At 44.4% G+C, this 15,793-nt stretch overlaps 1 protein-coding gene across 1 annotated transcript in view; it reads left to right on the forward strand.

The window, feature by feature from the left end:
* The first annotated feature begins 11,314 nt into the window (after positions 1 to 11,314).
* Positions 11,315 to 15,793, forward strand: part of URI1 (URI1 prefoldin like chaperone) — a 41,284-nt gene continuing 36,805 nt past the window's right edge. Inside the window, exon 1 of the mRNA XM_048316448.1 lies at positions 11,315 to 11,531. Within this exon, the coding sequence (XP_048172405.1) occupies positions 11,457 to 11,531 (75 nt within the window). The 5' untranslated portion in view covers positions 11,315 to 11,456. The remainder of the gene's footprint in view (positions 11,532 to 15,793) is intronic.

Genomic DNA, 15,793 nt, shown 5'->3' on the forward strand with positions numbered 1-15,793 from the left:
ATTTCAGTTGCATAACAAACCATCATCCCAACCAGAAGAACACTTGCAAGTAAAGAATCCAGTTTCCTCTCATTCACATAATATCTTGTTGCTCCTATTATTGCTACATTAAGAGTTAGTTCTCTCCAAAGTCTGAGTTTGTGCAACACTTCAAATGCACTGCAGCTGTGTGTACTTGGCAGTGGCTGCCCTCAGCCTGGCCTGTGCCCAGGGGACTGTGACTGACTGTGCAACCCCTCGGACAAGGGCATGCCTGTCTCACACAGACAGCTGAGTGTCTGGGCGTGCTGAACATGTGGCAGGGAGAAAACCAGTTCACAGTGTATGGAATCTGGGGGAAGACCCACTCCAACCATAGCTTACTGCAGTGTTTTATAAGAATAAATGGGAAACTGCAAATTAGTTAAAGCTTATCAGCTGGGTGGTTATTACATCATGCCTGTAGTGAAAAAACAAAACTCTTCTGCTCCAGCTAAACTACTTCAGCATGGCTTGAGTACAGCTTTACTCCCACTGTGTGACTCTTTGGACCCAGCATGCTACATATAGTGGTATTTGAATTCATCAGTGTTTCAAAAGAACACTAAAATTTCACAAGTACATTTAACTAAAAAATCTATATCTAAATAGCATGGAGGTAGTGATAAAAAGGAGGTAATTCAGGCCAAGATACTGCATTAACTTCCCTGTGAAAGGGCCCTTCAGACAGCGTGGAGCCAGGTTGAAGTCACTGAACTAATGCCAGCTTCTTTACTCAGAGCCCAAGGAGCCTGTGCCTTGGTTTAGACGGGTGTCAGAGCCTCCTCTTTGACTTTAAGATGTGGGTGTTACTGGTATTTTTTTGAGAGAAGTTTAGTAACACCCAAACAAAACCAAAAAACCCTCTCTCCTCCCCACCCCCCCCCCCCCCCCAAAAAAAAAAAAAAAAAAAAAGAGGAGCAAAACCAAACTTGCAAAGGAAAAAACCTCACTTTTTAGGGCTTTTCTTTGCTAGTACTACAAAGATATTTTGCTTATCAGAATCATCTTTCTGGAAAGCTTTCTTCCCCAACAGACTCACTGAAACGGGGCAAGAGCATGGCCAATCCCTGTATTACTCCAATCTTACCAGTGACTTTATTAAGGTTAGTTTCCATCTCTGTAATAACTGAATTTTATTTGTCTTAGGTGAGGTGAAAGTTCTGAAATAGTAGAAGAAATGTTAATTTCATATAACTGCATGATTCTTGAAACTATCTACTGTAACAAGATGGACAAAGTTTGTCCTTTGTTACCTTCTTCCCACCTCATGCTGAAGCACCTCCAAAGTGCTAAAGGAACAAAGCCCAGACCCCTTGAATTCTTTCAATCATGGGTGAAATTAAAGTGCTTATACAATATTGTAGAGTACTCTGCAAATACTGAGTCACCACAGTGAGTTGTCAGTTCTCCTATAAAAATTACTGAAAATCATTATTGTGTGATTTATTTCCCTGGCAGTTTATCTAAAAATAAAAATTGGACCCAGATTTCCTCAAAGCCTCTAAGTCTCAGCTGTTTAAAAACTGAAAGTTAATAGTGAAAGCTGCTGCCTGACAGTTTTAAATCCCTTTTCCTATGGGAGCTGGGGGTATGAGGCGTTAGGAGCTCCCAGGGCTGCAGGAGGGGGTGGGAGCCGTGAGCACGGCCATGTGCACAGACCATTCCTCCCCAGCACTTTTATACCGTGTGCTTCCCCTTTCATCTCGGAAAAGCACAGCAGAATTGCAGGTTGAGGTACTGTGGAGCAAGTCCTCTCCTGTGAGAGTCTCTCCTACTTGGCCTCTGGATGACAGAAGGTTAATTGTGAGGCTTGGCTGTAAAGAAAGGCTGGAGAAGGTTTGTTGCTGCTTGGCGTGCTGCTGTTTATTACAGATGTGTGATGAATGACACTTCCTCTTTCTGAGAGTTGGGAGTTGCCAGATGTTTGCACCCAGGTTTCCAGGCTCTATAGGTCAGGGCAGAGCTGGTTGGGCTGTAAAGGTTTTTGTGTGCACTCTTTTGGGGACATATGGGTTAAAGCAGAGTCTCCGAATAAAAGCCTGACTCTATTGAAATGAGTGGCAAAACTCCCATTCACTCTGAATTGTCAAAATGATCTGTAGAGCCCCCTAAGATTTGTGTTCTGTTAATAATTATTACTTGTACATAAAAGTAAACTTCTATATTTAAAACTTATAACTTGGCAATGACGGAATGCACATGTCTATAATGAATAACCATGTGAGCCTATTACTTCAGCTCTCCTCTGTTCTCATCCTTTTCTATATTTTACCTGCTATTCATCTGTCCAAATTTCAGACTGTAAGGTCTTCTGGGCAGAGATCATTTTTTCTGCTGGCAAAGTGGCTCTGTGTCAAACAAGGCAAGTATTTTAAATCAGGGGAAACAAATGTTCCTGTGCTTGACAGTTTCTGAACATGAATGCAAGCGATCAGGCATGCGTGTCTAGAGATGTGCTTTCTACATATACATATTGTTTCCTTTTAAAGACATCTGCATCTACTGAATCCAGTCCAGAATTTGGCCTAGAAGTTTACCATTATTATGCCTCAATTCAGCAAAGCGTGACTGCAGGGAGACTTAAAATTAAGTATACATGTAAGTGCTTTGTTGGATGGAGGCCTCTAAGATTTTGTGCATTTATGCTCTTGTAATTTTAAAATGAAACATATTATTCAAAGTCTTCAGTTCTTTATGCTGTCACTTCCTCACTTATTCTGATTTATTATATATGTATACACATCTCCTAAATTCTAGATGCTTTTGAAAACAAATAAATTCAAAATACATTGAAATCAAATGTAAAAGTAGTATCTGCTCTTCACTGAGCTACAATAATGTCTTCGGTTCTCCAGCATCACTTTTGTGCCTTAGCAGCAACTTCCCCATCAAGACTGTCTCATGTCAAAACCCTGTTTTTTAGCCAAGAGCAAACATGTCTGGCCCAAAGTGGGGGCTCTTCATGCACAAGCAGCCTTACCTTCTTTGTCCCTGAGGATGGCAAATGTTGCTGCATCTGCTCTTCACTGAGCTGCCACCACTGATCAAATGTCTTGTTGAGGGGGTGTTCAGAAGTGCTGCCCTTCCAGTCCTGCCACCATGGGTGATGATGTTTTGAACTTGCTTTTGGGCCAGCTATAATTTTGCATGCAAATTTTAAACCACGGGGATGCCACTCAAGGATGCCTGCCAGCTGTTGCTGGGGCAGAGTGGACCAGGTTTGCATGGAGGTAGAAAGAGAAAGTGTGGTTAGATGGGCAAGCAGGACCTTCCTTGCAATGGAACCCAATAAATGCGAATAAACAGAAACCAGTTAGGGCTCTTCATGTAAATTGATATGGAGCCCAGTTCAGGTTGATTAAAATACTTTGAATGTCTCCAAAACTATTAGTCAACGAGGTCAATTACATTCAATGTGCCAAAGGATATGAAAATACCTACTTGTCTTTAGCATAGGAGTCTAATGAATCCTGATTTGTTGTGTTTTATAAAATTGGTTTTATTCATACATGTGTCCTGAAAACACACACTGCATCTTTTGGAAGCATTCCCCTCTCCAGGGCCCATGGTTGCTTGCCTTAAGGGTTGGGGTCATCTTACTGATGTTTGCTTAAGCATTTGTAGTTTACATCACTCAACAGAAAATATGCACTTAAAGTTGATTTTTTTTCCTTTCCCTAAATAATGATCATAAACATCTCGTGGAAATCTTCAGGGGTCAGAAAATATGAAGACAACTGACTTTGTTGCATTTCCTTTGCTAAAAATGCTTTGTGAAGAACCCACAGAGAAGTGGAGTTACACCACTGAGCCTACAGACCTCCATTTGAAGTGCCACCTGCAGTGGTGGTTTACGAGATGAGGTTTGCTCTCCTAGAAGTTATAATGAGACCACCCAGCCCCAACTGCATATGCCATGGATTAGAATTCAGATGGTAATAATTTCTCACTATTACCAAGGCCAGATTTGATCTGGTTATGCAAAAAAGAGTTCCAGTCATGCTATGACTCTCCTCAGTCTACAGCTTCCAGAGAAACTCTTTCTTAGACAACTCAATGAATTTTTCTCCCTTAGGGAGATCTGTGATCAGGAAGTTACTTTCCCTGAAGCCACAAGGACTGTGTCCGTAATTGGGATTACATGCTTAAGAAAGGACTTGCAGGAATGAATTGTAATATGCTTTTGGTTTGTAGCAGCAGAAGTAGAGGACCATGGCTTCTGGCTTCCTTCAGTTTGTCATATTCCCATCCCAGTTGTTTTGTTAAAAAATTAATGTAACGCTCAATATCATTTGCCATTTTACTGAGAGGAATTAAACAAAATCCGCAGGATATCTGGAAACCAAAGGCGTCTTTAGCAACAAAATGCAGTGTTTTAAAGTAGAAAAATGCCAAGAAACAAAACAAAAGGTGAAATGAAAGGGAAGTTGAATGATAGGGAAACAGGTTTAAGCTTGTCAGGGAAATGCCCTGTTTTAATATGAGTACATTTGTTAAAGTGTATAAGTAAATATATGTAAATATATGTAAATAGTTCTCTGAAGTGAATAAGAAATTACAATTAAAAGGATAGACAAAGTTATTAATTGAAAGTAATGATAAACCCAACCTTTGTAGTTACAAGCTTTAGTTCAGCCACAGAAACTCAGGTAAAAAATTTGGGAAGCAGTTTAGGGCTTCTGTGCTGGCTTGCTGCATTGTAGAGGTGAGAATCCACTTACTTGGAGAAATGCCCCTTGATCCCTTGGAAAGAAGGCAGTGGGAATACTTAGCAGGTACCCCTCCCCTTCCACTGCAAACTGGAAACTAGAGGAAGAGTTTTCTCACACATTAACAGTGTCAAACTGGCTGCTTGTGCTATAGCAAAAATAATGGCGTATAACCTGCCCTTGATCAATAATGGGCAGATAAACATACCCAGTAAAGAGTATTTAACAAGGTCACTTCTGGTTGAGAATTCTCTGTGGCCCTGGCCCAGCTGGCTCGTGCTGGACCTGATGCAAGACCTATATTAAACACACTGTTGTGGGCCAAGGTCTGGCAGCCTGGTTTCAGCCGGCAAAAGTGAAGTGCAGGCTTTGCTTTCTTACAAACGTTATGTGCTACCGGCTTTGGTTTGTGTGTGCTTGTTTGACAGTTGCTACATTGAAGAGAGTTAGGGACCCAAGCATCAGAAAAGAAGTGGCACATTCGTGGTGTGGGAGACCTCTAAATCTGCCCCTTGGGTCTGCACAAGGGCTGCTCTCACACTGCCACCCTCATCACCACCTTAGCACATGGGTACAGGCATTAAAAAATAAAAAAATGCCCTAAGGTATATCACCGTGTCCCACAGCCATAGGGAGGAGGAGAGAAGACCCAGCAGGCAGGAATTGTGCAGCAAGATTGATTTATTTAATTATTTTTCAAACTCTTTTATAGACTTCTTTCTTCATAGTCTAATTGGACAAAGGATCCCCTTGGGGGTGATTGGCTAAAATCCTAAAACATCCATTGTCAAAATATCTTTCTACTCTACTATAAACAAGACTTTTCAAGGTTGCAGGTATTTGGTTGTTTACATAACTCTGCTACCTCTTCTGTGAGAGAGAAAAGTCTCTCACGGGCTTAGAAAATAGCAAGAAAATCCTTGCTAGCAGCATTTTTGTATCCACATACAGGAGTAAATAGTTTGGGAGAAAGACAGACATCTTTAACGTCACAATCTTCTTGTTAATGGAAATGTGCATTTGTTACTGTCTGTTTAACAAGCTAAAAGAACAAATTTCACAGTATCCTTCATACAAACCTCAGAACTTGATTCTCCTTTCACTAATGCAGGTATAAACTGCCACTGAAGTCAACTGAAAGAGTTATTTCATTTTAAATTCTGGGACATATGAGAGGAGATCGAGGCCCTTAAGGTATTTGGTATCTAGGCTATCTTTACCGATACACTGCCATGATCAGAAAGCTCTCCTCCTTTACAGGAAAAAGATGAGGGGAAAAAGCAAAGTGACACTAATCTTTTCCGAGTCAGGCTTTCCTCTTGGGTGTGACTACATGCAGAAAAGCTGGGATTTCTAGGTGATACTAATCAAAGATGGCAGAAGCAACTACAAAGCATACAAATAAAGCATCCAAGTTTCATGTACTAAACCAACCATGACAGTACTCACAGAATAGCAGCTAGACTACAGTCAGCTGTGTTCCTGCGAGGGGCCCAGAACTTTATTGCATGATAGTAACATGAAAATAAGCTATGTTGTTATTATTAGCAAACACACAATAAGGTTAAAGCATAATGTACACTAATAGCTGGTTATCCTGCCTTATATATATTTTACATAGATGACTTTTTTATCAGGAAAAATATGATTTCAATAGATGGTCTCACCAGGAACCTTACGGTCTGTCCCAGCTTTTCTTAATTAGCTTCTCCTAGATGTGTGGCAATGTGTATGCGTGTCTACATAACTGTGGGTGATTTCTGACAATTTTCTGTATCCTGGCTGAATCCAATACACAGTTTCAGACTCTTCATCATTACTACCAATGTAGAAACACAACACACTGTATTGATGGACTTTAAGGTCCAGTACCTTCAACCATAATGTAACAGAAAATTAGGCCCTTTGTGCTCCCTGCAGAGACAAATGAACACCAACCTACTTAGTACATAATCCTGACCAAAAACTGGACCAAGGGTAACATCAGTTTGATGGTTCTCAGATATCAGAATGTTAAACATGGCATAGTTGTGTGGATGGATAGCAAGGGAGAGGCCAAGTTACTGACAGAGAGCACATAAATATTTAGCTGTCACCTAGTGCCTCTTAACTTACATTTCAAGCATGAGTTAAGCATGTAACCAAAAATGAGTAGCATGTTGGTGTCATCCCTGAAGCCTCTCACCTTTCTCTAATGAGAAAAGACAGGAGAGAGGAAGGCACTAATGTCAGTACCATGATGTTTCAGACCAACAACCATATAAAAATCTTACTTGCTCTATGTCTGGACAATGAAAGGTGTCTAGTACTTTGACTCCATTGTCATCATCTGAACAAAAATACTGGCTGTTTCAGGCTGATTAAACTGAAGGAAATGCAGGCTTTGACCATGGTTCTGCAAGCATTGCAGAGCTTCACTCCTCTAAGCTCTAGTGGAGCTGGCTTGCATTCCTGCTTTACCAAAGGAGGGGGACTCATGGCCATAATTTTTTTTTGTAACAGCAAGGCCCAAAAGGACCTATCTGCAACATAAAGAACATTCATTAGAAAAGTTAATAGTGGTCTTGTTCAGAATAAAACTTTTGGATAGAAAAAATATTCAATTATTGTTGGCAGAGTGGAGACAATTATTCTTAAATATTTGCTGGGGCACTTATCCTCCTGGCAAGTCACAGCAACAAGGAAAGGCTTTTAATCTTTCACAGGAATTTAAGAATCACTAGAAGTTCATAATAAGCATGCAGGGTGAGTGTTGCAGCCAGAATAATATATAGACTTCTAAGGTGGACTTGGTCTTACGGTATTTTGATTATGAGTTAGCTTTAACAAGAGGATGCTGGTTTGGGTTTTTTTCCAACAGTTATAGCATGTGCTTTTCATGACAGAAGATAGAGTATGAAATTTCCCTAAAGCCTGCTGATGGCCTGGGCAGTTCATTCACTGTTCCTGTTATCAAACTGCCTCCATGTGCTGACAACAGAGGTGGTCACATCTCTGACCATGTGGGCCACATCTTGCTTTCCAAAGATGCATTCCTCTCACGGAAGCTCTGTCACAGGATAACTTCTTCTCCCACTTGATAATGATGAGCTCCTTCTTGTTGCTTTTCCTCTGTACCCATTTTCCAGCCAATCCCACACAACTGTTCTTAGCACAGCTCTGTATGTATTTGCACACATGTGCGAGCTCCAAAGCTTCTTAACCCTCTTGTCTTCATCCATATCTTTTTGTTGCAATCCATGTTTTTAGATCTAAGCCTCTGGTTTTGCAAAACAGAGGGATCATGGATTCAGTTTTGTTTCTCTCAGCAGAAAGACTGGCTGGGGCATTTTCTCCCATGTCTCCTCTTTTTGTCCTCTCCTTGTTTTCCTCTTCCCTTGTGAATGCTGTCTTTGCAGAGTGGTGGTGAATGACTTTTAATGAGCATGGAAGAAGGCACAGACTTCTTTGCCAAAGGAGAATGCCTTTGAGCCAGAGCCCTGGTGTGAGGTTTTCTGCTGCAAACTTAACTTGACCTCTCCAAAACTTTGCTTCTAATCCCCTCCTCTCACAGGTACAGCTGACCTGTTCATACCAAAACTGAAAACATGACACTGTTTTCTCACTCTAAAAGTTTATCCAATTTAGCCAGCTTAGGGTTTGGAAGGAGCTCTGCCAGCAGCCCTGTCTTCAGCTACAGTATGGGCATGTCTGCTGAGCCATGAGTGGCTAAGCCAGCCACTTGGAAGAGAACATGTAAGCTTTGCTTATTTGCCTTTCCCTCACTTAATTACAGAGAGCCCTCCAGAGTTTTCTCCAAGGTTTTATGAAAATCATCTGGTAGGGCATCTAAAGATTTGATGCAATAAACAAGTAAACAAAAATCTGCAGCTTAGAAGGCCAAATTTCAATTTGATTTATTTTATAATCCATAGAGTTTCACTGGTGACAGTGGTTTTGTACAGGTTGTAAGTGCAAAAGAATGTGAGAAAGGCTTCATGCTCATCTTTGGCAAATGCTGTGCCCCATCTGTTTGTCACTATTAGAACATTTCTTCGTTGGCAGATGAAAAACAAAATGTACAAAAGGATGCCGTAAACTATTCCATACTATCATCAGTACAACCAAATGCAAGCAGTCATTACTCTGGTAATGATGTAGCCTCTCATTTTGGATCTGTCAGAGGCCTTCAACCCAACACATTCAGTGACTAAATGGTGTACTCAGGGCACAGGAAATGGTGAAGTCTTTGGAAGAGGAACCACGAGAAATGATTGCATGTCTTTACATTCTATTTAGAAAATAGTGTCTTGTGATACAAAATTCCCCCTTTGCGGCTCCACTTCTTACTTAAGACTTTTTAAAGTAAGGCAAAAAATTAAAATCTCAAATAAGATACTGTATCTTTATATTGTACATCTGTTTTATTCTCCAGTGGAGTTGAGATAAAATGGGATCAATTACAGCATTTAAAAATGACCTGTATTTGTAGTATTTCCTCTGTGAGCACTGAAGTGAAGTTCAGAGCAGGCTGAAAGGGAATTACTTACAACGGGCATTTAGAAGGACTGCAAGATTCTTATAACCTCTTTAAACTCGAGATATCCTTTTGCTGGTGAGCCGTTTCCTAATAACAATCTATAGATGTCTCTTGTCTGTTTAAAGGATCCAGAATCCCTCCCTCAGTGACAAATACGTGCCAGAGATTTTAGCTAAATTTCAATTATTCTTGAAGATTATGGATGTAGTTATTTCAAAAACCAAACTACCCAGCTGCAGTTGCAAATTTTTATTCGCAATATTGGAAGCTGTATTAAAGTCTGGCTAAAAGCTAACTTCCAGCTTGAGTAACCGTGCTTTGAAAATTGTTTCTAAATTCCTCATCTGTAGAGCTTTAACAAGCTCTTCAAAGGGGATGGGAGCATGGATTTAGAAAAGTGCACAACACTTTCTGTGTCATGTGTATAACACTAACAGTTGTTTTGTGGTATGTACAGGGTCAGTTCTGCTCATGGAAAGGAAGTGTTGATTTTTGGCAGGAGAGGGAGACCCTTGATCTAAATGTAGGCATGATGCCCCTTTGCACCTCCATCTTATGCCTTACTAACTAATCCCTCTGGGGGGGAGACAGTATGAGCCCTTCAACTCTACTGGCAAATATAAAACAACAGAAACCCCCATTCACTCAAGGGAAAGGTTCAGCACTAAACACGAGGTCTATGACTGAACACACCTCTGTGGTGTTTGGAGTGTACAAGGTGAAACACACCTGCTAGGGTAGCATCAAGCACCACGAGAAGCTGCTCAGGCCTTCAGCAGCACTGCCATCCAGCACGCTGTTAGAGCGTGACTCCCTTCCAGCACCAACGTGTTCCGCTGGAGGTGTCTAATGGCATTCACAGAATTAGCTAGTGAATTTACTGCACATAAATTACTCTGTGGTATTCCAAGGGTGGCTGTACACCACTCGCTTCCCATGCAGTGAGTTTTCCGTGTAGGCAAGCCCGAGTGCTGCTCTAAGTGATTTTAATGAATACTTTGCAATCTGCCAGGTCATGGCAGCCCACTGTAGAGCTAGGACAAGGCATAAGGGGTAAAAATTGAAAGAGGGGAAATTTAGGTTAGATACTAGGAAGAAATTCTTCCCTGTGAGGGTGGTGAAGCCCTGGTAAAGGTTGCCGGGAGAGGTTGGGATGGGACATCCCTTGAAGCATTCAAGGCCAGGTTGGACAGAGCTCTGAGCAACCTGGTCTAGCAGAAGGTGTCTTTGCCCACGGCAGGGGGGATGTGGGGACTTGGATTAGAAATTTAAGAAAGCTTTTGTCACTGTTTGGATGGTCAGGCACTGGAATGGGCTGCCCAGGGATGTGATGGAAGTCACCATCCCTGGAGGTGTTTAAGAGGTGTCTGGCACTGGGCAATGTGGTTTAGGGGTTACAGGGGTAGTGCTGAGTGGGTGGTTGGACTCAATCATCTTGAAGGTCTCTTCTAATCTTGATGATTCGATCTTTAAGGTCCTTTCTATGATTCTATGATTGTTCACAGCTAGCCGCCCCGCCAGTGCACACACACTCCCCAGAGCCGGCATCCCGAGGGCAGTTACTGTGACAGCACCTCGCAGTTACAAAGGACACGCGGCTCTGTCCGTCGGTCGATCCGTAATTAGTGCAGGCCCATCTGAGCGCCTTACAGCCGCTGCTTCGCTTTCTGATGCCGAGGCCTTGGCGCCCGGGGCCTGCGCTCCCGAGCACCGGGCCCGGGGGCACCGGGGCGGCCCAGGCTGCCAGGCAGCTCCGGGGGGTGCCGGACCCCGGCGCGGGGGCCGGGCCGGGCAGGGGGTGTGGAGCGCCCGCCTCTCGCGGCTCGCAGTCGGGTGCCTCCCGCGGGCCGCGGGCGCGTACCCAGAGTGCAGCAGGCGGGCGGGCGGCGGCGCGGCCGGACCCACCGCCGGCACCCACGGCCGGCTCTCCCCCGGCGCTCCCCCGGCGCAGCGGGAGCCGGGCCCAGGCGGCGGCGGCGCGGCCCAGAATGCGACACTGAGATGCTTCTTCCCCCGGCAGCGGCGGCGCCCCGGGCCCAGGCGGCGGCGGCCCCCGCGTGGATGCGGCTCTGGAGCCGGCGCTTCGCCCTGCACAAACATTTTTATAGGACTCATTCGCCCTGCTGAGGAGATCGGCCCAGCCCGGCCGCTTTCCCTCGCCCCCCTTTCCCCGCTCCCCCGGAGACCGCCGGCGCGGCCCAGCCCGCATGGAGGCCCCCGGCGGCGGCGCCTCGCCGCTGAGCCCCGCGCTGCTGGGGCGGCTCCGCCGGGAGCACGAGAAGGTAAAGAGGGCACCGGGGCCGGGCCGGGCCGGGGGGCGCGGGGAGCGGGGGGCGCGGGCCGGGGGGCCCGGGGGGGCCCGGGGCGGGGGAGGGCACGTGGCCACGTGACGTCACGGGCGGCGGGCGAGGCGGGCCGGGGCACCCGGAGACCCCCGGAGACCCCCGGGACACAGCGGCCCGGGACAGAGCGGCCCGGGACAGAGCGGCCCGGGACACACCGGCCCCGGGACACAGCGGCCCGGGACACAGCGGCCCGGGACAGAGCGGCCCGGGACACAGCGGCCCGGGACAGAGCGGCCCGGGACACACCGCCCCCGGACACAGCGGCCCGGGACAGAGCGCCCCGGGACACACCGGCCCCGGGACACACCGCCCCGGGACACAGCGGCCCGGGACACACCGGCCCCGGGACACACCGCCCCGGGACACAGCGGCCCGGGACACACCGGCCCCGGGACACACCGCCCCGGGACACAGCGGCCCGGGACACACCGGCCCGGGACACAGCGGCCCGGGACACAGCGGCCCCGGGACACACCGGCCCCGGACATAGCGCCCCGGGACACAGCGGCCCGGGGACACACCGGCCCTGGACACACCGCCCGGGGGGCAGCGGGGAGCGAGGCCGGGAGGCGGCAGGAGGGGAGGTCCTGCCGGCACCCCCCGTCCCGGTGCTGCCCCAGCCCGCCGTGGGCACCGGCGCGCCCATGAACGCGTGTTTTCATACTCTTCATGCCTCTCGGTGATTTTTCCGGCCTCCGGAACAGTCACGCCTTCAAAACTGTCCGCGCAGGGCCCAGCCGTGTCTGTGACCTGCGTCATCCTGGGGTCCAGTGTGCTCCTGGGCCAGCTTGAAGAGAGCGTGTATCAAAACTTAACTGTTCATGACTTGCCTTAAAAATCATTGGTTATATCTGAAATGGGTTTCAAAGAACCAGACTCTTCTGTAGAAATTATTCCCCAGAGTTCAGAGGCTGGTTCCACCTGAGACCATAGCACAAAACTCAGGATACTTTTTCCTGTAGATTAAACTCATGATCTAACTCAAGTGGGCCCTGAAAACTTAAGGAGTGTGATTTGGGGCTCGTAGGTTCCAGCGTTGCAGTGAGCTCTGTGTAGGTGCAGGAGTCACTGTGGAAATAATCTGTGGTCCTGTGCAGGGTGTTACTGGTACAAATACGTTTTCCCAGTCTGCAGACCCTTCACTTTTTCTGCCCACCTGATTAAAATTTTTCTAAGCAGATTGTAAGATGCACATAAGAGTTCCTCAGTTACAATGGAAGATTTTATCTTCAGCCTGTATTTTGCCACATGCTGGTTTAGTTAAGAAAAGTGAGTAACACTTATGTGGTCTAAAAATGTGCCTTGTCTGGAGTATTGTGTGCACAAATGTGTCTGCTTTTCAATACCCATTAGATCATTACTAAAAGACCTGTGTAGCCAACTGACCGTTAATGTGGATAAACAGTAAGAGGGTCTGCTGGAATACTCCACATCATCTGTTCTGCACGGATAGGAACCCATTATGCCAATAATTGGTGATAGTAACTTGTCTGCTTGGGCTCCTTCGGTTAATTTTCAAGGTGGTGGAATCTGGTGAAGAATAATTTCCCTGGTACATTAGTGTCAAGCCTAATGTGTAAGCACATGTCTGCCGTAGCCATAGAGAATTATTCCCAGTTCATGGTAAGACCCCTCTGTAAGCAAGTTTAAGACTCCTCTTAAACAGATCTGCTCCGGTGGAAAAGAGGCCCAGGAGACCATTAATTAAGCCTCTGTTAGGCTGATGTACCAAAGTTATATTTTATCATAGGGAAACTTTACATAATTTCTGCAAATTGGATGAAAAAAATGGAACACTTCAGCTTCAATATGAAATTATACTAAAGAACTACATATCTTGGTTACAATGGAGTGTCATGATGAAGATATAGTAGACTTTCCTTCTATGCAATGAATATATATAATTGGATTACAGTGGTATTTTCAGTTATGAAAATATTGTATTTTAAGATGGAGGAGGTCTTTTCATTTCAGCTGCCTCGTCTTGGAGATCCGTATTTTTCCCGCAAAATCACTGAAGTTGAAGGCTCCTGTTTTGGTCTCAGCACAAAGATGAAGGAGAATTAGTTATCCAGTACTTTGGTAAAGTAGTAATTGTAGTGTGAGGATCATAGCAAATAGTAAAGTTACTTAGGCAGAACAGTATTTCTATATGCTGGCATTTAAGTAGGCAAATCCATTTCTTTTAATTACTGGGATTAAATCAAGCTGTCCCAGTGATGCTTGATTAAGTATAAGGAAACCTATTTATTCCCATTAATCTGAAGGCAACCTTTAGTGGAATTGTGGAATACAGCAGTACCTATCTGCAGCATTAAAGATAATATTTGAATTGTGGTTGGTTATTTTAACACTCAGGCCATTGTACAGCCCTGGTTCAGCTATGGCTTTGAGCTTTTAAGCGCTAAAGAGCTGCCCTGAAGAACTTGTGAACTGAGGCTTCCTTCCTGCTTAAAAATACTGAAGGAACAGGATGTTCATGACTTTCTGTCTTTATTCGGATGGAGGCTGCAACTTCCAGGTTTAGGACCCCTGGTGAAAAGTAATTTAAATTCTTGTTTAGGACTGCTTGCCTGTTGGACAGATTTCATCTTGTTAATTTGTGGTGATAGTAAGACCAAACTGTTAAAAGCAATTTTCAGTGCTCCTACTAAAGGCACTTTGTATAAAAACATGACTTAGAATGTGTATCTTGGGGATAAATTATAGAAGAATATCTAGTAATTTTCATGATAAAGTCCATAATTGGAAGCACAATGCCTGCGTAAAGTTTTGAATATTTCTGTAAGAAGAGTATAATAATGTATGTATCATGGATTACTTGAAAAAGCAATATATGTTAGCTGAAAATACTGCAGTAAATCTATTGCAAGTTAGTGCAGGAATTACAGAATGAATATTTAAATAGGAGGTTTCTCATGCTATAGGGCCTGCGTTTAAACATAATGTTTGACATACATTTATTCCTGCAATCAAGTGGGTTGGGATTACTAACTGATGGGAAGTTGACAAGTCGGATGTGTATGATTTGGAAAGACTTTTTTAGACAGTGAATTTACGGTGGGATGATATGTTCTATAGTTCCTGAGCAATGCAATGACAATATGTGTAATGGGAGACATTACAGAACCAATTAGACCCAAGAGACCTTTGCAGAGTGCAGACACAGGCATGGAGAATCTAAAGGATTCCAGTATTAGATGGCAATATGATTTTTTTTTTTTTTTTTTGTATTGCACTGACAAACACATTTTTTTATTTTCCTTTTAGGAAAATTAGGACAAGGAAGTGACTCTCCTGTCACTCATCATGACAGCAAAGTACAATTAGATTGAGTGCAGCTCTTACTGTAACTCATTGTCCACTGTGCATCATGACATATTCTTAATTCTTATGAATTTAAATGGTAGAGCTGTATGATCTTTAATTTCCAAATTATTTTCAAGATCCTGGGTACCTAAAGTTTTTTGACAGTTAAACACCTTGTAGGTGGGTTATAGAGAAACAAATCACAGAATCCTAAACTCCTTTAGATTGTTTTCTCTTCTTATATGATTTGCTTCTGGGGCTGACTGCTTCTGTTTGCCCTTTGCAAGTATTATCTGTGCTGTGAAATCGGCAACTTGACAGTTTTAGAGCTGTTCCTGCAGTCTGAAAAAGAGCAGTGAGGCTGAGTAGGGTCTTGTACACTCCATGCTGCTGCGGGAGCCACTGGAAATCTGGAAGTGCTTGCCTGCGGACTCAGAGATGAGACTCAGATGTGCTTTCCAGTGCAGTGTCTCCCACGGTTTGCACTTTTTCCAGTCTATATTCAAGTTCACAGGATCCAGAGGAAGCCTGGGTATGAGCCACCGGTACATCATGACTTCATTTTGCACAAGAACTGTTCGAGAAAAGGGAACAGAGTGTCTGAAGCTTGGTTTGATGTGCTCGTTTTAAAAATAATCTGTGTGAAGCTTTATTTGCCATATTCCTGTTTAAAAGGTCCCTGGACAATTACCTGTTTGGAAATTTGTGATGACATACACTTCACCCTGTCCAGTGGTTCCACTAATGTTTTCTCATGTGCTGCTTTCAAGTAAAAGGGCTAATTCAGTCATTACCTGGAGGCTTTTTATGGAATACTTATTGTTCCTCCAGTGTTAATTGATCATCACTTTTACTTTTTTAATCAATGTTTGTCCATGTTCTTATTAGTA

Source organism: Corvus hawaiiensis, chromosome 12 (genome assembly GCF_020740725.1).
Source record: "Corvus hawaiiensis isolate bCorHaw1 chromosome 12, bCorHaw1.pri.cur, whole genome shotgun sequence".
Classification (NCBI taxonomy): Eukaryota; Metazoa; Chordata; class Aves; order Passeriformes; family Corvidae; genus Corvus; species Corvus hawaiiensis.